The sequence below is a fragment of the Vipera berus genome (genome assembly GCF_964194415.1).
Source record: "Vipera berus genome assembly, chromosome: Z".
Taxonomy (NCBI): Eukaryota; Metazoa; Chordata; class Lepidosauria; order Squamata; family Viperidae; genus Vipera; species Vipera berus.
In genome coordinates, this window is record NC_138205.1 from 111,624,473 (window position 1) to 111,647,629 (window position 23,157).

The following is a 23,157-nucleotide window of genomic DNA, read 5'->3' on the forward strand; positions in this document are numbered from 1 at the left end:
AAGGACTCAGAGGGACCTGGGTATAAGCCATGGTGTGAGGGTGGCTTAAAATTACATCGGCTGCCCCTAGAGGTGTGAGCTCTATGGGGTATGCCCTACCCAGCATGTGTGTTCCAGACCACCCCTGGGAACAGAGCCGCGACCTTCGTGAGAGGATGGTGGTTGACCTGTTCTCGGGGTTCACCCAGCTTGAGTGGCAGTGAAGCTGGGTTGATGGTCTGGACACCCATTTACCTCTGCTTAGATCCTCCTAATCATCTAATTAATATGGGACTGCCTTCTCCTGGATTTGCTCCTTATGCCTCATTTTCGCTACACTAGCACGGACTTGTTCGCCCTCAGGGGTGCCTCCCCCTCCTGGGTGCGACCCGCCTCTCTAGCCAACTATAATTTCGATGAAGGGCCCAATTGTTGGGACCCTGAGAGATGGCCGGGCAGGGGCAGGGGCCTCCGATATAAATTCAATAAGAGGCCCCTGGTTAGTTTCTTAGTTAAATTTTTTGTGGGGTTAGGGAGGGGGGTGGGAATTTCTTATGGTTGTTCGGCAATGGGGGGGGGGGTAGTCCAGCAACCATTGTTCAGGCCAGGTCCGGGATTGATTGCGTGAGGGGGGAGTGGGGTTCGGTTGCCCCTGGAGCTCCAGAGCGGGTCGTGGGATTACCTATTCCCATGACGTTAGGGAATGGCAGCAGGTGTATGAACAGAGGGCCGTATCGATATCCGGGAGGGCCTCTCCGCTGTTTACAAGCGGTGAGGTGCTCCGACCCTCTGTTTCTGCCCCGAGGTCCCGGGAGTGAGGATGAGCAGCCACCTGAGCTCCGGTTGGTGTATTTGAACGCCAGGTCTGTTGTTAATAAGGCTCCCGTTGTCCGGGATCTGGTCGAGGGTGAGCATGCAGACCGGGCTTGCATCACGGAGACTTGGTTGGGCCCAGAGGGTGGTATTCCTCTGGTTGATCTTTGCCCACCAGGTTTCCGGGTGCTACACCGGCCTCGGGCTCAGGGTAGGGGTGGGGGAGTGGCGGTTGTTATGAGGGAGACCTTGTGTCCGCGGGAGACCACTGTTCCCCAGATAGTCGGGTGTGAGTCTCTCTTCTTGAGATGTGGCCCTGGTGCGCAGTTGGGCTTACTGCTGGTGTACCTTTCGCCTAGTCACGCAGCAGCAGCCCTGCCTGAGCTTCTCGATATCCTCTCTGGGTTGGTGATTGAGTTCCCCAAACTTATAGTTCTGGGTGACTTCAATCTACCATCCTGGGAGGATCATCTGAGTTAGCTCGGGAGTTCACGGCTTCCATGACGGCCATGGACCTGACGCAAGTAATTTCTGGACCGACTCATGTGGGAGGCCACACCCTTGACCTGATTTTCTTATCTGGACGGTGGTTAGATGACCTTGGTGGGGGCTCCCCAACTGCTATGCCCCTGTCATGGACCGATCATCACCTCCTGCGGCTGGTCTTCCGTTTTGCCACTCCCCACCGTGGGTGTGTGGAACCAACTAGATGGTACCGCCCCAGATGCTTAATGGACCCTGAGAGATTCCAGGCGGCGCTGGGGTCCCCACCTGCCTCCTCTGCTCACAGCTCGGCAGATGCCTTAGTGGAAGCCTGGGAAAGGGCAGCCACGGAGGCTCTTGACCGAGTTGTACCCTTGCGGCCCCTGACCCGGTGCAGATCCTATCGAGCTCCATGGTTTTCCTCGGAGCTTCGGGAGATGAAGCGTCGGAGATGGGGCCTAGAGAGCTGTTGGAGGTCCAGCCGATCCGAATCCAACCGATTGCGACTAAGAACCTACATTAGGTCTTATCTCGCTGCGATAAGGGCGGCGAGGTCTAATCAGTTCGCTACCCTTATCGCGTCCGCAGATAATCGCCCAGCCACCCTGTTTAGGGTGACTCGCTCCCTCCTTAATCAGGAGGTGAGGGAGGAACCCTTGCAGGGTCGTGCTGAGGAGTTTAACCAACATCTGTCGGACAAAATCGCTCGGATTCGCACCGGTCTGGACTCTGACTGGGCAGAGTCTGACGATCAGGACATGGGTGGTCTTGTCGATATTACCTGGGAGGAATTTGATTCTGTGACTCTGGAGGAAGTGGACAGGATTATGGGGAGGCTGAGCTCCACCACATGTTTATTGGACCCGTGCCCTTCCTGGCTGGTTTATGCGGCCAGGGAGGGGACACGAGGCTGGTTCCAGGCGGTTATATCTGCCTCTTTGAGTGAGGGTAGTTTCCCCGCCGCCTTGAAAGAGGCGGTGGTGAGACCTCTCCTCAAGAAGCCTGCCTTGGACCCAGCTGTGTTGAATAACTTTCGTCCAGTCTCCAACCTTCGCTTTCTTGCGAAGGTTGTTGAGAGTGTGGTGGCGCATCAGCTCCCTCTGGTCCAGGATGAAGCGGATTATCTAGACCCGTACCAATCGGGTTTCAGGCCCGGGTACAGCACGGAGACGGCATTGGTCGCTCTGGTGAATGATCTCTGGAGGGTTCGGGACAGGGGACATTCTTCTGTCCTAGTCCTATTAGACCTCTCAGCGGCGTTCGATACCATCGACCATGGTATCCTGCTGCGGCGTCTCAGGGGATTGGGAGTGGGAGGCACGGTTTTGCAGTGGTTCTCCTCCTATCTCCTGGGACGTTCACAGTCGGTATTGGCAGGGGGGCAGAGGTCGACCTCGAGGTCTCTTGTTTGTGGAGTTCCTCAGGGGTCGGTCCTCTCGCCTCTCCTGTTCAACATCTATATGAAACCGCTGGGTGAGATCATTCGTGGTTTTGGAGTTGGGTATCATCAGTATGCTGATGATACCCAGCTTTTTATTTCGACCCCAAACCACCCCAGTGATGCCCTCGACGTGATGTCCCGTTGCCTGGAGGCAGTTCAGGTCTGGATGGGGAGGAACAGACTTCAACTCAACCCCGACAAGACTGAGTGGCTGTACATACCGGCATCCCGGGATATTCAGAACATTCCATCTCTTTCTATGGGGGGTGAACTATTACCCCCCGTAGATAGGGCTCGCAACTTGGGAGTCCTCCTAGATTCACGGCTCACTCTGGAAGACCATATAGTAGCTGTGACTAGGGGGGCCTTCGCCCAGGTTCACCTGGTGCGCCAGTTGCGGCCCTATCTAGACCGGGATGCCTTATGTACGGTCACTCATGCGCTCGTGACCTCTCGTCTGGACTACTGCAACGCTCTCTACATGGGGCTGCCCTTGAGGACCACTCGGAGGCTCCAACTGGTACAGAATGCAGCCGTGAGAGTTGTGTTGGGAGTCTCCCGATACTCCCATGTTACACCTCTGCTCCGTGAGCTGCATTGGTTGGCAGTTGTCTTCCGGGTGAGATTCAAGGTACTGGTAATGGTGTTTAAGGCCCTACATGGCATGGGTCCGGAGTACCTTACGGAGCACCTGCTGCCGGCATCAACTTCCCTCCGCCCTGTGCGCTCCCACAGAGAGGGCCTCCTCAGGGTGCCACCGATCAGAGAATATCGATTGGTGGCCCCCAGGGGGAGGTCCTTCTCTGTGGGCGCCCCGGAGCTATGGAATCGATTGCCGGTTGAGCTCCGGATGGCGCCCGATCTTCGCTCCTTCCGTCGCGATCTGAAGACATTCTTATTTGAACAAGCCGGTCTGGCCTGATGGGGGATGGTTTGGGTTTTTTATTCTCATTTTATTATATGTATTTATTGTTTTTAGCTGGGCACATGTTTAATTCTTTTTTTAACTTTTGTATTTTTGTATTTTTATATATCTGCCCTGTTCACCGCCCTGAGTCCTTCGGGAGAAGGGCGGTATATAAATAAAATTAAATAAATAAATAAATAAATAAATCTAGAATGCTGATTAGTACTGAGGTCAGTCTTCAGTCATTTACTAAATTTATTTATTAAAACTGCCTGCCATTTCCTGCCTAAAAACCCATTTTATTGTCCTGCTGTTATTATGGCATATAGACTATTGGTTAGGGAGATGTGGAGATGGGAGAGGATTCACTAGGAACAATATTAAAGTAGCATGACACACTTGGGAGCAAACTACGCTCTTACAGAGCAAAGGACACACTAAGGATGAGCTACACAATAACTCTAACTGACAGAAGAGAATAGCTCTGGGAATAGCTCAGATTTGAACTGTGGATCCTTGGTATTCTATGAGCTTTGTGGTTCATTTCATTACCAAACTAGGTAACAGCATCAGTGCTAGAAGGAAGTGAGATTGTTCTAAGTCGAGAAGTCACCTGAGATTAAGTAGGGCTCAACAATCCACTTGTGCCTAATTTTTTATTTGACAAAATACTGTTCCCTGTAAAACACTGAAATGAATCTAGATGGAATCATGTTCATATGGAAATCTCTCCAGTAAAATATTTATTTTCCTTTCCTTTGTCAGTGTAGAAGATCTCTTTAAGCAAAACATCATGATTGAGTTAATCTACATATATAAGTTTGCTAGAAATGTTTCAAGATCAGTGCACTCTGAACACTATTTTTGGTGTATAATATAAATATGAATACATCAAATAAAATGTTATAAATGTAATTTGTTAAAACTGCAGGTGCACATGCCATGTGTTTTAATTCAGTTTTTCCTATTCTGGTGCTTTCCAGATGCATTGAATCTCAATTGCCATTTTTGTAGCAATAAATCAATAAATAATCAATGAAGGCAAGCAGTGGCTAAGTGTAGCAAAATTAGCTTATAGGACTGCAAATTTATTAAATCCAAATCCTAATGTAGGTGATGGAAACACCGCCATAGGGGATTATATTAGGAATTTGGAATTAATAATTTATATCCCAGGTGAAATCTATGTAGATTGAATTTGGTTTTGCTATGCCTTCTACAGCAGCCAGGTTTGAAAAAAAACGCTATATGTGAAGATTGAAAATGTAAACCAAAAATGCATGTGGGTCAGATTTACATTCCCTTTAGCTATATAGATACTGAAGCTAAAATGTCTGTTGCTAACCAAGGCAGTTGTTAAGTGAATCATATCCCATTTGATGACCTTTTTGCTTTGCTTGTCAGAAGCTCCTTAGATAGGTTGCAAATTACAATGCCAGAGCTCCGGGATGCTGCAACAATTGTAAATATACAGCAGTTGCCAAGCATATGAAATTTGATCTTAATTTGACTTTGGAGGTGCTGCAACAGTCATAAATGTGAGAACTGGTCATGGGTCACCTTTTTTCCAGTGCCGTTGTAACTCTAGACCACAGGTCTCCTGCGGCTCCCAGTCCTCTGCCATGTGCAGTCCAAAAAAAAAAAGTGGGACTAAAAAAGTTCAACCAATCAATTCAAATATGCAGGGTAGATGCATATCTCGCCCTGCCTCCACTCTTCAGTCAAACCCTGTTCTGCGCATGTACGTGCATGTGCAAACATTTTTTGCGGCTCCCAGTTTTTCCTTTTCTGAGGGAACCGGTTCCGAGTGGCTCTTTCACTGTTTCAGGTTGCTGACCCCTGCTCTAGACAGTCATTAAACAATGAACAGTCATTGTAACTGAGGACTACCTATATTAACCTACTGACAGTCCTTGGCCTAATTGTTCTCTCCCACTTTATTTTACTCATTGCATCATTCTGTAGAGATGGCACAGTGCCATCCTGGGACAAACACGGGCTAAAATAACAGTGTTAAATAATAATAATAATAATAATAATAATAATAATAATAATAATAATAATAATAATAATAATAATAATAATAATAATAATAATAATAATAATAAGTAGTAGTAGTAGTAGTAGTAGTAGTAGTAGTTGGAAGGGACCTTGGAGGTCATTTAGTCCAACCCCCTGCTCAGGCAGGAAACCCTATACCATTTCAGACAAATGGCTGTCCAGTCTCTTCTTAAAAACTTCCAATGCTGGAGCATTCACCACTTCTGGAGGCAGGTTGTTCCACTGTCTAATTGTTCTAGCTGTCAGGAAGTTTCTCCTTAGTTCTAGGTTGCTTCTCTCCTTGACTAGTTTCCATCCGTTGCTTCTTGTCCTGCTTTCAGGTGCTTTGGAGAATAGCTTGACTCCCTCTTCTTTGTGGCAGCCCCTGAGATATTGGAACACTGCTATCATGTCACCCCTCACCCTTCTCTTCATTAAACTACACATACCCAATTCCAGCAACCGTTCCCTATATGTTTTAGCCTCCAGTCCCCCAATCATCTTTGTTGCTGTTCTCTGTACTCTTTCTAGAGTCTCAACATCTTTTTACATCGTGGTGACCAAAACTGGATGCAGTATTCCAAGTGTGGCCTTACCAAGGCATTGTAAAGTGGTATTAGTACTTCATGTGGGAATTTAGGGGGAATTTAGGTCAAACCTTACACTTTGCTTTTCCAAAACAGTCACTGTTATATACTGGGTTCATTGCTTGATTGACGAGACGAGGCAAGTGAGTTTAGCAAGAGTCATTCTTTATTTGGTTGCAGGAACTGAACTGGGAAATAGGACTGTGAATGCAGCTATTTATACCCTAGCCTCTAGGTGGCGGCCAATATGTTTAAAGCAACCTATTGCCGCCCTAGAGACAGCCAATGGCGGCGCTGGAGACGGGTTGTCTGAGGATAGCACTCTGCTTAGAGTCTTGTCTCCTGCCGTTTCTGCGCCTACGTCCCCTGCATGGAGGAGAAACTCCGGCAAGTCCTGAATGGACAAAACGTGGGCCACTGGGGCTGGATCTGGCTCGATTTGAGGCAGTGGAAGCCTGCTCAGGCCATCTGCATGGCCCATATCCTTGCCAGGTTTGTGAATTAGCTTAAAACAGTAAGCCGATAAAAAAATGGACCATCATAACATTCTAGGGGATAAGATGTGGGGTGTCTGTCTGTCTGTAGTGAATAACCCCAATAGCGGTTTATGGTCTGTGAAGACCATGAAGTCCCTGCTGTATAAATAGTAGTGGAATTTTTTTACTCCAGCTACTATGGCCAATGCTCCTTATCAATTTGTACGTAATTACATTCTGCGGAGGACAGTGTCCTGGAATAAAAAGCAATTGGGACTTGAGTCCCATCTCTCTCCAAGTGACTTAGGACAGCCCCCAGTATGGGGATGCATCACACGCAAGGCATACCGGCATTGATTCCTTGAAGTGAGTGATCATTGAACTGATGGATAGTACAGACTTCAATTCCTGAAAGCTTCTTTCGTGAACACTAGTCCACTTCCACGCAGTATTTTTGTCCAAGAGCCGGTGTAATGGCTCTGCCACTGCAGCCTTGTTAGGAAGGAACGCATGGTAAAACTTTAGGAGTGTCAGGACCCACCCCAAACCACGTCTTAGGAAGACAAAAACTCTTGGAGTCAAATTTTTAGTCCAAAAGGAATCTTTACTATGACATGCTTGGTTGTAGGAAATGAGACAGGGCTTAATGGTTCCACGATGTAAACCCTTATAAAGAGTTCCCGGTTTAACCCCCCTTAATCCCCATTTGGTCAGTCCCCCATCCTTCCTCTCGTATCATCCATCTCGTGGGAAAAAGGAAGTTAGGACCCTTTTGTTTATTGCTGTCTACCGTGACAAAAGCCAGATGCTAGCCCCCCCTTTTGTTTCCCCAGTTCAAAAGGCTTCTCCTTTCCTTTGAAATGCCTATTGCCGGTTCAATACACATCTATCCTCTTCTCTTCGGGAGATGGCAGAATCCATGGGATATGTTTGAAACATTCCATTTATGAATATGATATAAATGGATTCTGACAGTCCGCTCTCCTTAGAAGAAAGATGTGTCCATCAAAGGTTCTCCCTCTGAGCTGTCTTCCGAGGTGTCCACCGCCCCTGCAGTGTAGGCCGGAGTCCAATCCCAGGTTATGGCAGGAATTGTGGACTCTACAGCCTCTGTCCCCTTCATGGAAGATTCTTTTGGGCTGCCTTGAGACTTCCCCAGCTTTTTGGAAGATGGTGCCTCTGTTTTGTGTGGAGGGGCTTTCGAACGACATTATGCAGCACGGTGGCCCTCTCTCCCGCAATTGAAACATCCCTTTGATTTTTTAGCCATGGCCGGTGGGTTTTCCCCCTCACGTGTTTGCTCGAGTGGCGGGCGGCCCCATGGTTTTCCTCTGCATTGTCTTTTCAATAGGTCTATTTCCACTTCCTCTGCCAGGACATACCAGTCATCGAGATGGTAGGGGTCTCCCCGAGGCAGGCAAGCATCATACAGGTCGTAGTTTAGACCGTCTTTGAAATGGCTGAGGAGGATGTCTTCTGGCCAGTTCAGCTTGTTGGCGATGGCTCGGAATTCTTGGGTATATTCGGCCACTGTTCTCCTGCCCTGCCTCACCGTCTTGATTCTCTTCCAGGCCTTCCGGTCAGCCAAAGGGTCCTCGAATCGTCGCCTCAAGGATGACATGAATCGGTTGAAGTCGTTGAGTTCTGGGGCGTTGGAGTCATGCAGGTTCACCACCCAGTCTGCAGCCGTCCCGTCCAGGGCAGATTGCACAATTCGGATGCGTGTTTTGTCACTGGGGATGTCCTGTCCGTACTCTTCCATGTAGCTGAGGACTTGGGTTAGGAAAAATCCCAGTCGTGATGGCTCCCCCTTGAATTTTGCTTCCAGGGGTGGGAATCTTTGGCTGGATCGTTGTCTGCGCCGCAGAGTGTATCGCTCCTCATCTCGATCCCCATCTGTGGGTCTGGGGGGGGTGGGTACCGCTGAGTCAGCGGCTCCTGTTCCATTGGACGGCCCTGGGGTTTCAGGTGTTGGATCCCTTCCATTACCCCTCCAGTTGCGACCCCAGGTGTTGTGGTTTCCAGCTCTCTCCTCCCTTAGTGAGCTCAGGGTTGTTTTCATCAAGTCAATAGCTTTTTCCAGAATCCACTCTTCCTCACTGGCGTGCAGGGAGTTCTCCATCTCTTGTTTCCATTCCGGTTGGTGGTCGCTCCGTCTCAGGGTCACTTCTCTCGAAGCCTTTTCCCACTCACTTTTCCTTCCAACACCCATCGACCACCGGGGTTTTTGTTCGTGCTGCTCCGCCGTTTCCTCCCAGGAGGAATATGATGCTTCAGCTTCCCAATGTTTCTGGAAGTTCGGCTGGGAGGAAGGCTCCTTCTCCGTGGGGCTTCCTTCCCTTCTTGCTTCATCGTCAGACATCATATTTATTTGCAAAGTCCCCCGGTAAGGTTCTTCTTCCCGGGTTGACTTTCATTGGAAGCCCTGTCTAATGTCAGGACCCACCCCAAACCACGTCTTAGGAAGACAAAAACTCTTGGAGTCAAATTTTTAGTCCAAAAGGAATCTTTACTATGACATGCTTGGTTGTAGGAAATGAGACAGGGCTTAATGGTTCCACGATGTAAACCCTTATAAAGAGTTCCCGGTTTAACCCCCCTTAATCCCCATTTGGTCAGTCCCCCATCCTTCCTCTCGTATCATCCATCTCATGGGAAAAAGGAAGTTAGGACCCTTTTGTTTATTGCTGTCTACCGTGACAAAAGCCAGATGCTAGCCCCCCCTTTTGTTTCCCCAGTTCAAAAGGCTTCTCCTTTCCTTTGAAATGCCTATTGCCGGTTCAATACACATCTATCCTCTTCTCTTCGGGAGATGGCAGAATCCATGGGATATGTTTGAAACATTCCATTTATGAATATGATATAAATGGATTCTGACAAGGAGGCCTAGGAATGCCTGAAGCTCTCCCTTCATTTTGGGGCTGGGTGCCATCTGAATGGCTTTCACTTTTGACTAAGCAGGGTGGATGCCATCGGCATTGATACAGAAACCCAAGAATTCAGTTGAAGGGACTCCAATAGTACACTTTTTTTAAAGCTTGAGGCCTGCTTCACGCAGCCTTTGAAGGACGGCACTGAGCCTCCTTGCCAGCATCTCAGTGGACTCACCGGTGATGAGCACATCATTGAAATAGGGGCAAACCCCCAGAATGCCCTTGAGCATTCACTCCATGATGCCTTGAAAAATGCCAGGGGCTACACTGACCCCAAATTGCAGGTGTTTTACTTTAAACGCCCCCCTGTGGATTACAATTGTCTGTGCCACAGCTGTGGCCTTGTCTACAGGAAGCTGTTGGTAGGCCTGAGCCAAATCTAATTTTGCAAAAATTGTACCACCTTGCAAGGACGCCAGGATGTGGCTTACTACTGGTACAGGGTACGCATGCTGTTTGAGTGCACGATTAATTGTGCATTTGTAACCAGCACAGATTCTGACCTCCCCGTTGGCTTTTAGTGGCATGACGATTGGGGTGTCCCATTCACCCCCATCTATGGGCTGAAGTACTCCCTGTTCTTTCTGTTTATCTAATTCAGTGTCTATGTTGTGTTTAAGAGCAAATGGCACTCTACAAGGTTCAATCCTGACCGGCACTACAGTAGGATCTAGTTTAAATGTTATTGGCAGGCCCTTGTACATCCCCAGACCTGAGTCAAACACATCTGTGAATTCCTCGCATACTGTCTCTAGACTCACGATTTGCGTCCAGTTGATTCCGGTTACTTGGATGCCTAGTGCATCAAACCAGTCGAGCCCGATCAGGCTTGTTAGCTGACCCCCTACTATGACAACATCCAGGTGCCCAGAAAACCCCTTAAATTTGATGGCCAGTGTGGCCTCACCCTTGACTGCAACTCTGCCATTCTGGAAGTCGGTCAGTGTAATGTCAGATGGCCTCAGCTTGGCCCATCTCTTACTGCGATTGCAGACAAAATAAAATGTCTCAAGTGAAATAATGGATAAGTCTGAGCCCATGTCCAGCTCCATCTTGCAAGGGACCCCTTGCAGTTCCATCTGAAGTCTAAACTTTGGCTTAATAGTTTGGTGAGCTCCTGTGTGGCAAATGCTTCTGCGGCTGGAGCAAAACCCTATGCTATACTGTCCCGGGGCTCCGGTACCTCTCCTAATCAGAATGTCTGACTGGCAATTCAATTGCCAGTCCCTCTGGCAACCTCTGCAGACAGACGTGATATGGCCGGTCTTCCCACAGGCCCGGCACGTGGCTGTCCAGAACCTACAGTCCATGTGTTGGTGGCAGCTGCCACACCCTGGGCACCTAAGGAAGGGATCTGCCTTGTAAGTCGCCCCTTGTTGCTTGTCACTGTGACACTGTTGGTCATTGTGTTTTTGTAGCTTGTCAACTTCTGTGTTGTCTTTGGGGTCTTCCGCATGTTCGGCATCCTCATGGTGGATGGCTTCCTTCTGCTGTGCTGTTTTGGTGGGCCACATGAGTCGTACAGCCCCGCCAGTGGCTTCGTCCGCCATGATCTCTTTCAGCACGTCTGGGAATGACAGAGTCTCTTTGGCGAAGAGTTTTTGCTGTAACCACACACACACAGGAGCGTAGCGGCCTTTAGGCCCTCCTTGGCGACTTGATTCGTGCGTATATAGTTTTCGTGCGTATATAGTTTTCGACCCTGGATAGATATGAAGACCATCTTTCCGGGTGAGCTATATCAAATTCTTCCAGCTTTCCAACCTTTGCCATTTCTGCTGATCTTCGCTGCTGGGGCTCGATGTCTTTGCGTCCTGCTCCTCCTTTGCCCAGCGACTGGTCCTCTGGGCGTGTGGTCGCTAGCATGGCTGTGTTAGGCCGACCGCAGGGGGGGGGCAATTGCTTTTCCTGCCAGGCACATTCGGCCTCTCCCCTAGTGACTCTCAGCTCTGTTGGAGAAGCAGGATCCCACCCTCGTCACCAGTGTTATATACTGGGTTCGTTGCTTGATTGACAAGACGAGGCGAGTGAGTTCAGCAAGAATCATTCTTTATTTGGTTGCAGGAACTGAACTGGGAAACAGGGCTGCGAATGCAGCTATTATACCCTAGCCTCTAGGTGGCAGCCAATAGGTTTAAAGCAACCTATTGCCGCCCTAGAGGCAGCCAATGGCAGCACTGGAGACGGGTTGTCTGAGGAGCTGGGAGCCATTAACCAGCTTCCCTGCTTAAACAACCTTCCAGCATTCAAACCCCACGTGATACTCTTTAGTAAGACTAAAACCCAATACATTACAGTCACCATAATTTTAAGCTTAATTAACAGAAGGTTGTGCTCTGATTCCATATCTAAGAGAGTAATTGGTTTTGCTTCCCCCTTCAACCTTCCTCCCTTCCTTTAGTTTCACCCACACAACCTCACTGTTCAGCTTTTGTGTGTCACTCTGTGGATGACAGCAAAACCCCTTTCAGTGCCAAAGTCTTTATGATATGCATGTGATTGATGTAAGACTGCTCAAGGGAGATAATTTTCTTTTCAGTTTCTGTATGCCATTTTTAATAGCCCTGCGGTACCTCCTGCTTCCCTTGCAGATAGAGATGTTATATATCTTAAAGAGGAGCTGTCTAGGGCTTGATTTCAAAATCAAATGCTGGTGAAGCAGCTGTTAATCTTTTCTTGTGCTGGTCCTGAATCTGAGACAGGACTAAATAAACAAGTGTTGTGTGGTTAAGCACATGTGTATGTGTTTTAACTGTTCTAGCAACTTCAGGAAACTTTTATTTATGTATGAAGGAATAGCCCCAAAGTATTAACTAAACATCTCCAAACTGTTTAGAACATATAAGCCAGTGGAATAAACCATATAAATGAACTAATCAATCTATAGGACTTTTCTCATGTATCATTTTGACACATCAATGAAGATAATTTCCATCAGATTTCTTTAAAAATCACAATTAACAGGAAATTTGATGATTTATTGTTGTTACGGTCTGTCCAGGAAGAAGTAATATAGTCTTCAGCTGTCTGGGAAGAATTCATATCTTCACCTATTTCATTCCATTATCTCCTCTTGCTTGTCTCTTATCACCATTAGTTGTTTATCATATGGGTTATGATTAATCATGAGTAACCACTCAGAAGCTGGTGCTTCTGATTCTGAAATATAGCAGTAATTGGTAACAGGAAAAATAAAGATTTCTTCCTATGGAAGTTGAATTCATTTTAAAGGTAAAGGGGAATTGCCATTAAAATAATATTTATTTCAGTTTTTCTTTAAATGTACTTTAAAAAAACAGTGTTTGTAGAAGGCTGTTTTTCTGGAATGTGCTAATATGTAGTATATCTGTTTTGTGGTTTAGAATAGAGCTACTCTATTTTATCTGGGCATTAAAATCCAGGTGGCCCTGAATTGAAAATAGAGATCTGAACACTCCCCTTTTGTTGATATCTAGAAGTTATCTAGCTACTAGAAATTGCAACCTAAGGATATGCAAGTGCCTGTGGCAGGGGTGTCAAACTGCCAGCCCATGGGCCAGACACGTCATCTTGAAGCCACACCCACCCCATTGCTGGCAATGGCGAAACAGTCCCGATACGTCTCATGACGTCACATGATGTCACGAGTTTGAGCATTGGATGAATCTAGCCCTTATAGTTTCTGAGCCGTTCATCACTCTACTTGCTAAGCAAATTAAGCTAGTTGTAATTTGCTTGCAATTGCATGTCCTGTGAATGCAGTTGAAATATTTTTTTATTTTTCCAGATCTAGATTAACTATTGTGCAAAGAATCCTAGAGGGCAGAATTCCAAATCTGCTGTTCGTGAGATCTACCTGAAGTAACATACATGTGTTAAACTGTTATAGGAAAGGGCTAGAAAGAAATCCAAATAATTCACATATTTACCCTTTTTTAGCAGCGGGAATTTGAGCATATTTTCCTAACTGAAGTCTCCCAGCTATGGTGGATTTCCATTCCCAGAATTCCTTTCAACTTTGCTGGCTAAATATTTTGGAAGTGTGTAACATATCTGGAAGACACTAAGTTGGTGACAGCTGGTTTACAAGAGTATTTTTAATTAAGCAGGGGAAAAATAAGTGAGAGATAAAGGTCCCAATCAATTAGAGCTTAGTTACTCAAATCTAAATATGAATTAAGACCATTAGTTTTTGGAATGCTTAGCACATTATTTAAAATTACTCTGCTAATAAGCAGAAAGTCATCATATTTTCTAGAATTTTGACCCAGTTACACTGGGTCAAAACGTACAAGGAGAAATAGATTTGTGATGTCAAATTCAGTCCTGTTCTTCCCTTAATAAGATTGGTAAGATTTTATTTACACATTTCTGTTTTACTGTCTTATTTTATTAAAAAACACAGAGACCCATGTAAGATTTATTTCTGATATCTGAAAATGATCTACAGGGAAACATCTTAGAGATGATCCTTTCAAAAAACTAATGAAAGTTTGTGAGAGATGATTTGTGGAGGATAGAGTTAGAATTGATGGGAGGCAATCTCTTTCTTCTGAATATATTTATCAGATGTATATTCATCCTGTTTTGTGACTTAGGCTTGTTATAAAATAATTTGCTGCCCATTAAGAATGTTTATGTATTGATGGCTCTGTCTACAGTATTTGGAGTTTATTAGAATAGCAAGTACAGTGCACGTAGGATGGCCAAATGTTGTGATTATATAAAGACAACCTTTTTATGCTAATTTGTAGGAATGAATAGCTGTTATATATGGTCTATCAGCATTCAGATGGTGATGTTTGTTCTGACAAAGGGGCAGAGAACAATTTGAGCAATTTGTTCAAATTTTATGAAGTTGTTTTGTTTATTAGATAAATGTTCAGGCACATTTTCCTGCCCATCTCCCTACCTACCTTCTCTTCTCTTCTCTTCTCTTCTCTTCTCTTCTCTTCTCTTCTCTTCTCTTCTCTTCTCTTCTCTTCTCTTCTCTTCTCCTCCCCTTTTTGTTCTTACCTTCTCTTCTCTTCTCTTCTTCTCCTTTTTGTTCTTACCTAGTTTGAGAAAATAAAGATTTTTTAAAGAAATTATTTTGGATTGATATAAGATGCTCTTTGTATAACTATATTGAAATATAATTCAACTATCAATTTCAATCTGTTTCTTTTTTCTGAAATGGAAAAGATCCATCTAGTCCCTTTAAGAGAGCAAGGCATTTTGAGCAATGGTAAAGCTAATAAAAAAGTCTCTCTGTATAGAACCTTCATCCTCAATGTTTAAAGCTAAACATAATGGGTTTTCACTGAAGCTGTTTGCCATATAAATTCCATATAAATTCAACAAGATTGGGATTTAAGGGCTAAAATGGACAGCAGGAAATATGAATGTGATAGAAATATAATAAAAATTTGTATCTTTCAATGTAGCTTATTCAGATGTTTTGCAGGGCATCCCAGATATTTCAATCAGCTTTCAACTGGATTGGATATGGTTGGATTAGCTGCAGATTGGCTAACTTCTACAGCTAACACTAATATGTAAGTATGTAAATTGACTAATAAGATCCTTTTAAGCATCATTAAGTCAGAAATTAATTTGGATTGTTTTCAGAAATAAAGTATACTATCTTAATATCTATGCAAAATATTTGTTTCTTTAAATTAGCAACAGTAAAAAAAAACTCATTGCCAGAGTTTGTCCATTTTTACATGCATGAAAATAAAGTCTTCATAGATGAGAGCTGGTCCAAAGATTATTTTAATTCAAGGGTAATGCTCACATAGCAGGATATATAAAAGTTTTCACTTTTTGAGAGTAGTTATTTTTTGTTTATTGATTTCCAAATGACTTAATAAAACTTGCATTCATTTCATTAGTTATAAGGAACAAAACCCAACAAACATATTTGCATTCATAATTAATGAACAATAATTAATCAAATAAAATTTCACATTCATAGTTATTAATACATTTATTTTATAGTACGCAAGAGGTTGCACCAATGTCAGCAGATAGACAATGCATTTATAGTTTGCATGCCTTTTTTTAAGAAAGAAGAAAAGAAAGAGGGGGAGAACGTAGCATTTAACATATATGGCTTGAAAAATGGTTCTATAGAAACAGTGAGATTTGCATAACCAAACAGATAAACAGAAAATAATTTGTTAGTAAAAATATGAAGAGCAGGTATGACATTGTTAAAACTAAGGGAGGCAAATGGGAAAAACAGCAATTTGTACCCCTCCAGAAAAGATAGAATAAAAAGTTCAGTTCTGAAAAAGCTTCTTGGATGAGAAGCAAAACATTTTCAAGGAAAAAAGACAAGAAAGGCCATTTGCCTTTTGGAAAAGCACCTTGACCTGGGACAACCAATGCCTGGATGATTGAGAATTTCCATAGACAGTGATATGTTAAATTCTCTTCTTTTGTTTTGCCAGTGGCGTTTGGGAGCTGTAGTCTCAGGCATATCTGGAAGGAATCAGAAACTGTTTTAATGATCTAGGCAGGAAGTTCTAGAATGCATATGGGTCAACATAAAAGGAAAAAAGTATGACATTGCCATAGGTATATACTACAGTCCACCCAATCAAGCAGAAGAAATAAATAATTTTTTTGCTAATCAGTTAACCAATGTATACAGTAGAAATGGGGGACTTTAACTACTCTGACATCAACTGGGAGGCAAGCTCTGCAACAAATGAGAGATCAAAGAGATTCCTGATCCACCTAGCTGACAACTTTGTCACCCAAAAGGTAGAGGAAGCAATTAGAGGGACAGCTATAGTTGATCTGATTCTTACCAACAGAGAAGAAATGATAGAGGGGGTTGAAATTGCAGGAACGTTATGAGAGATTGAACATGCCATATTAGAAGTCAATATAAAAAAGGCACAAGCAACAGAACACAATCAAACCAGTTTCTTAGACCTTAAAAGAGCTAATCTTAACAAACTCAGAAAGAGCTTTGGAAGGATCCCACAGATGAATATCTGAAAGGGGAAAAAGGATAAGTACAAAAAATGGAAACTATGAATCAGAATACCAACAAATAGCCCAAATCTGCAAAGATAAATTTAGGAAAACTAAGGCTTTGAACGAAGTAAGACTTGCAACTAATGTAAAAAATTATTTTAAAAAGTTTCAACATATAAAAAAACAAGAAAAAAGTCAAGAATATAATTGCTCCATTAATGGGCAAAGATGGCAAAGAAATAATGGGCAAGAGAGAGAAAACAGAACTACTTAGTTTATACTTTACATCTGTCTTTGTGCAAAAAGAAAACACACTCAACTGACTAAAAACAGAACTGTAAATGACAGGATAGGAATGCAAATTAAAACATGCAAAAATAAGGTAAGAAAACACCTGTCAGTTTTAGATGGATTCAATTCACTAGGTCCTGAAGGACTATACCCCAGAGTTCTGAAGGAACTGGCAGATGTGATTTCAGAACTATATTTTTAAAATTCTTGGAGCACTGTGGAACTACCCGAGGAATGGAAAAGAGCTGATGTGGTTCCCAACTTCAAAAAATGAGAGAAAAATAACCACATCCAGGAAATTACAGACCAATCAGCCTGACATCAATACCTGGGATGATCTTGGAAGAGATAATCAAGCAACAAATCTTGGGGGTTGGACGAGAAGTCCTTCGAGGTTCCTTCCAACTGTATTATTCTATATTCTATGCTCTATGAAGTGGGTTATTCCACCAGTACTTTTACTTAGTCAATAAGATGCAGACATTGCTATGTTCTAGGTTCACCTATGAAATTGCTCCTGTGTTTGTACTATTGGAATACGTCACATTAAGAAAAATGAGAGAAATAATTGGTTGGCCAGGAGGTGCTGGTGATGGAATCTTTTCACCTGGTAAGTGATGTTTCTTTGTACTTTCATGATTAGGATATACAATACCTTTGAAGACAACCTAATATGATAAGCAGCATGTTCAAATGAACCTTTGCTCTAAGTACATTCAAGCAAATTGTGCTGCTTTATAGAGAATCAAATGACAGTTTGAGAAGATGCAATCAAATGAAATACCTCTCCTTAGTTCTGTAGTACATAATATTCACTAATTTGAATGAAATAAATAAGAAATTATAGTATTTAATAATGAGGTCAGGCTGATGTAGACCTAGTAAATATTAGGATAAGAGTGCTATATGGATATTAGAACAGCTAATGTTGTTCTCATTTAGGGAATTTAAACAGGCATACACTATTTAGTTTCCTTAATGATGTAAGCAACTCATCAAAGCTATTACAGTTACACTAGGCCATGATATGACTTTTTTTTACTTAACAAGTAATGTAAGCCAATTATGATTTACTACAAACTATTACTTAATGTCTTATCTCAATGCATGAATCTAATTTAAACAAGACTGTTGGATTAGATATTCAATTAACAGAAATCTCTTTAAAATAATTATGTAGTAAAGAAAGCAAAATTCATTCTATTTTTTTAAAGCAGAACCCAAATCTACTTGCCAGAGTCAGATATAACATAGTGCAAAATGGTAGCTAAAAAGATTGAACCTATTTTGCACTGCAAATATTTAAACACACAATAGAATTATCAAACTGTGCAAACACATATCTGTGTCTGAATAATCACTGTGCAAATTGGGGGTTATTACAGTCCAGTTCAGTAAAAGAAATGTTTTCTGCAGTCTTCTCTGCCTAAACAAACTCTGGCTATTGAAACAGAATGTCCTTTATTGAGATTATATTGAAAAAACTTTGATCAGTGAAGAATAGAGACACAGAATGTACATTCTAGAAGTAGGACAATAAGTTGTCCTAGGTAAGACTCTCTATTCTTTCAATTTCGAGCTAAGGTATCAAATCTAAGAAATTTTAAGGGAAGGCGATAGGAAAATAAAAAATAGCAAATTCCAAATTCTTCCGAAGAAGTTTAGATTATCTACCTTTTTAATAGTGAAAGGATCATTGAGCAAATGAAATCAAACAAGAGTCGAAAGTAAAATGCGCTATATATATTATTTTTATTGCTTTTGTCTTCTGTTTTATTTTCTATTTCCTTGCATTATCTGCCTTCAAAATTCAGCAAATGAATAGCAGGTTATAAACTGAATGAGTGAGAATTTATGGTACCTGTATTTGGATTAAGCCCTGAGGAAATGTCTAGTTTGAAAAAGGTTCTTACAACAAGTGTAGTTTGTATGTGAACTGTGAATAAAAAAAAGTAACAGTTTGTTACTGTGTTCTCCAGGTGGTGCCATATCTAACATGTATGCTATGTTGATTGCACGTTTCAAGATGTTCCCAGAAGTCAAAGAGAAAGGAATGGCAGCTATTCCAAGGCTGGTTGCCTTCACCTCAGAACATGTAGGTGTTCCTCTGCCATCCTTTATGTTTACCTTACCTGTGGCTAATATTATATAGTTGCTTTCTTTCTAAAAAATATATTCTTCTTTTGGATGCATGTTTATTGTTTTACACACAAGGGATCCCATATTAGCACCAATGACTCCTTCTTTTTGAAATGATTTATACAGCAGCATTTATGGATGAATGTTAATTTGAAATTAATCCTGCCTTTAAATGAGCACTTGGCAAAGTTTTGATGCTCAGGAGTTGCACTAATTTTTTGTTTATTATTGAGTTGCTGGAACCTACAGCATATGAAATTATGATATGAAGTGGCCGGCCTAGAATTTTCTGGAGCAGTTTCTTGTGCTCTGCAGATGGTGGAGTTTCAGGATTTTTAAACTATTTTTAAAATTTATTGTATAACTTAGATTATGGTTTCAGTATGATTCTCTTTCCATACCATCAGTTTTCAACAATGGTGATCAGAGAGGATCTTGAGAAAGGTGGTTTAAGGGCTTCATAAGGCTCTGAGATGTCTAATGCTGATTAGATCAATTGAATATCATTCCTGTGGAATCCAGCATGAGGACAATTGTTAACAATGGAATTGATATAAATACTTAGAATTCAAAACTCTTTGTTTTATATCAAGTCAATAATTTTCTTTAAAAATGTGCTAGGTGACTTAGTGTCTAGGTTTGAACAACATGGTAATATTAGTGTTGAAGAGTTTGCTGGTCAGCATTTTAGGAGAATCAGATAATCTAGTAAGCCATTTATATAATTTATTTGTTTGGATATAGTTATCGGACCAACCAATTCTATTTTTTAATCTAATTAAAATATTGTTTGAATGAAGCTACAGTTATGGGACTAACAGATCAAGACATAGTCACTCAAGGTCCTCTGATTTATTCACAAAGGAGATAAATTGATTGATTGATTGATTCATTCATTCATTCGTTCATTCAATCAATCAATCAATCACTCAATTTATATGTCACCTCTCTCACTCTTGAAGAGATTCTGAGCTCTGGGATTTAAATTTCTTCCACATTTAGATTAGGGGGCTGGCACCCTGCATTCAGAACCACGTGCAATCCCTAAAACCCATCATTACAATCCCTAGTTCCTAATCAGGCACGTAAATGTTGGCTGTATGTTTTTGGGTCGGGAAATACATGAAAACTGTGATACAAACTGTAAAATATAATGATAAAATAACAATGAAAAGAAGAGATGCAGAAATTTTAAATTGTGGCTCAAGGCTATTAAAAAAAACAGCCATTGATTGTTAAGATGTTTGACTGTGGGGCTACAGTAGGTCTGCAAGAAAAAGTTGCATTCAGAATACATTACATGTCAGTCAGAGGAAATAGAGGATGGGTCAGTCTTCTTAATTATAAGCGCCTCCATTTTCAGGAATTTGAGCACACATCACATACTTTCTCAAACTTTTCAAGGCCAAATATGAGTTTCCCCAATTTCTCCCAATAGGATTGTTTCAGATAAATATAAATATGGATGGGGAGAATTGTATAGAAAAGAAAAACAATAGGATTCAACTTACCCACTGCCCAAAGGTTTGTGTATCAACAACTGCTGTACTTACTGTGTCTTCTGCAAATTCATTTATAATATCATTACTTGATTAGACTTGCTTTATAGGCTCAGGACAACACTTCTGATGAAAGCCTTTATCATAATGCATTGTCAATTTCTAAGGTGAAACTGGATTTCACATTTTTTTACAAACCCTTAAAGAATTACTCCAAATCTTTCACTAGTTTGCAAAGAAGACAAATGCAAGAGCATTATTTCACAGGAGAAATATATCGGTGCATTGCTTCCATCTACAAAATAATCAATATACTTTTTCAGAGTCATTTTTCAGTGAAGAAAGGGGCAGCTGCCTTAGGAATTGGTACTGACAGTGTGATTTTGATCAGATGTGATGAAAGGTAAGCAGAACGTCTAATTTAATGAAAGGTCAGCACCCAAATCAACCCAATTTATCCAGAAAGATTTCATAAAATTTCAGCATTCATATGTGCTATTGCCAAAACCTCAGTTTATTCTTTTTCAAGATGTTGGCAATTTCCCTTTATTAATTTTATTTATGGATGCAATAGATACATTTTAATAGGAAGCAATCTGTTTTTAGGGGACGCGGTGGCTCAGTGGGTTAGGACGCTGAGCTTGTCGATCAGAAGGTCGGCAGTTTGGCGGGTCGAATCCCAAGTGCTGCGTAACAGAGTGAGCACCTGTTACTCGTCCCAGCTTCTGCCAACCTAGCAGTTCGAAAGCACGTAAAAATGCAAGTAGAAAAATAGGGACCACTACGGTGGGAAGGTAACAGCGTTCCGTGTGCCTTTGGCATCTAGTCATGCCGGCCACATGACCAAGGAGACGTCCTCGGACAAGTGCTGGCTCTTCGGCTTTGAAACGGAGATGAGCACCGGCCCCTAGAGTCGGAAACGACTAGCACGCATGTGCGGGGGAACCTTTACCTTTACCTTTAATCTGTTTTTGAATACTGCAGATTTTCTTTTCTTTTTAATAAGTTCCATTGGGATGAATATTTGCCCAGAAAGTTGTTTTAGAAATATTTAGCCGCTTATCATATTTACTTTTCATTGTAAAATGGCAGTTTTCTGTCTTTGATCTAATATCGTGTTGCACTTTTTATGGCCACTGAGAGTGGTCTAAGGTAGGAATTGTTGCTAATTCTATTTCCTACAGTGTCTGCTCAAGACTTATCTTCATGGGTTTCTGTAATTGTTAAAGCCTGAATACCAAAAAACCCCTTGTCTCCTCTTTGCACCTACCAAGTCTTCAGGGAATTGTTTTCAGTGCACGGGGCAAATAAACAGGTCACTTATTCTTGCTAGGGAGAAGGGGTTTTTTCTGATAGTAGCACCTCAGTTATGGAAAGACTTCCCAGAGAGAGATTTCGTGGTGCTAAGGAGATGGTTTTGATACCATTTCTTTGAATCTTTTAGTTTGACTGTCTCAATTCAAATAATTTAACTCTGATTCAGGCTTGATAATATTTCTTGTTTATATTGTGTTGTTTATAACATGCCCAGATAACTTTTTACAACAGTAAAAATATAGTAAGGAAAACATACAAAGAAGCAGTCAATGAAGAAGAACAGCAAGGACTCCAAATGTTTTTTTCTTCTCTACTAGTTATTTTAAATATGATTTTTGTAAAAAAAAAGTGGCGATAGGAGCACTTAGAGTTGTAACTCCTAAGATGGGAGAGCAGTTCCAACATACATTTGGTGGAGCAGTGGGCTAATGCCTCCTTAAGTAACACCAGCTGCCTGCAATTAGTGCAGGTTCGCGTCCCACCAGGCTCAAGGTTGACTCAGCCTTCCATCCTTCCGAGGTAGGTAAAATGAGGACCCAGATTGTTGGGGGCAATTAAGCTGACTTTGTAATAGTGCCGCTTGGGGGTGTGTGAAAGCCCTAATAAGCAGGCATATACATACAATGAAGGCTACTGCTAAGCTTGTAAGCCGCCCTGAGTCTTCGGAGAAGGGCGGGATATAAATGGAATTAAAATAAAATAAAATAAAATATCCCAGAAATAATGCCAGAACTCTCTGTTCAGAACAGTGCAGGGCTAAAAACAGCTAAGATACTACACAGGAACCTCAAATTCCCAGGCCTCTGGTAAAGGAAGACTCATGCTATGCATAGTGGGTTTCTGCAGAAATGTAGCTAACAAAAGAGTTCATTAAAAATGTTCCTTATGCTGAAAATTCCATTTATGCACCCTAGAGTGGTACAGTCCTTGGAAGCTGCATAGCATGCTTCATCAGATTGCCAGGGTTTATCAAGTACCTTTTAGACCCACGTGCTTGACAAAGAATTTAAAAGGCAAATTAACAATGGAAAAATGAATCATTTCATAAATTTGATTTGACTCTTTGATATCACCCACTCAAGACAACTGGTAAGATTAGAGAACAACCTCCCGAAAAACAAGAGTTTATAATTATATCAGGTAAAACTTAATGTGTGCATTTGTACAATATGCAAAGTTTGCATGCAGTTAAACTGGGTTAATTTTTGTATGGTATCATAGGTTATGCAAATGAGCCAGCTTAGACTATTCCTCAGCATATTGCATGAATTGTTGGGAAATTATTTTATTCTGTAATTAGG

General features: G+C 42.2%; 1 protein-coding gene across 1 annotated transcript in view; it reads left to right on the plus strand.

Moving 5' to 3' along the window:
* Nucleotides 1-23,157, plus strand: part of GAD2 (glutamate decarboxylase 2) — a gene marked incomplete at both ends in the record, with an annotated part of 54,247 nt that overhangs the window by 14,988 nt on the left and 16,102 nt on the right. Inside the window, 4 exons of the mRNA XM_081343604.1 lie at nucleotides 15,085-15,175; nucleotides 17,399-17,511; nucleotides 18,881-18,996; nucleotides 20,863-20,942. Of these exons, the coding sequence (XP_081199730.1) occupies nucleotides 15,085-15,175; nucleotides 17,399-17,511; nucleotides 18,881-18,996; nucleotides 20,863-20,942 (400 nt within the window). The remainder of the gene's footprint in view (nucleotides 1-15,084; nucleotides 15,176-17,398; nucleotides 17,512-18,880; nucleotides 18,997-20,862; nucleotides 20,943-23,157) is intronic.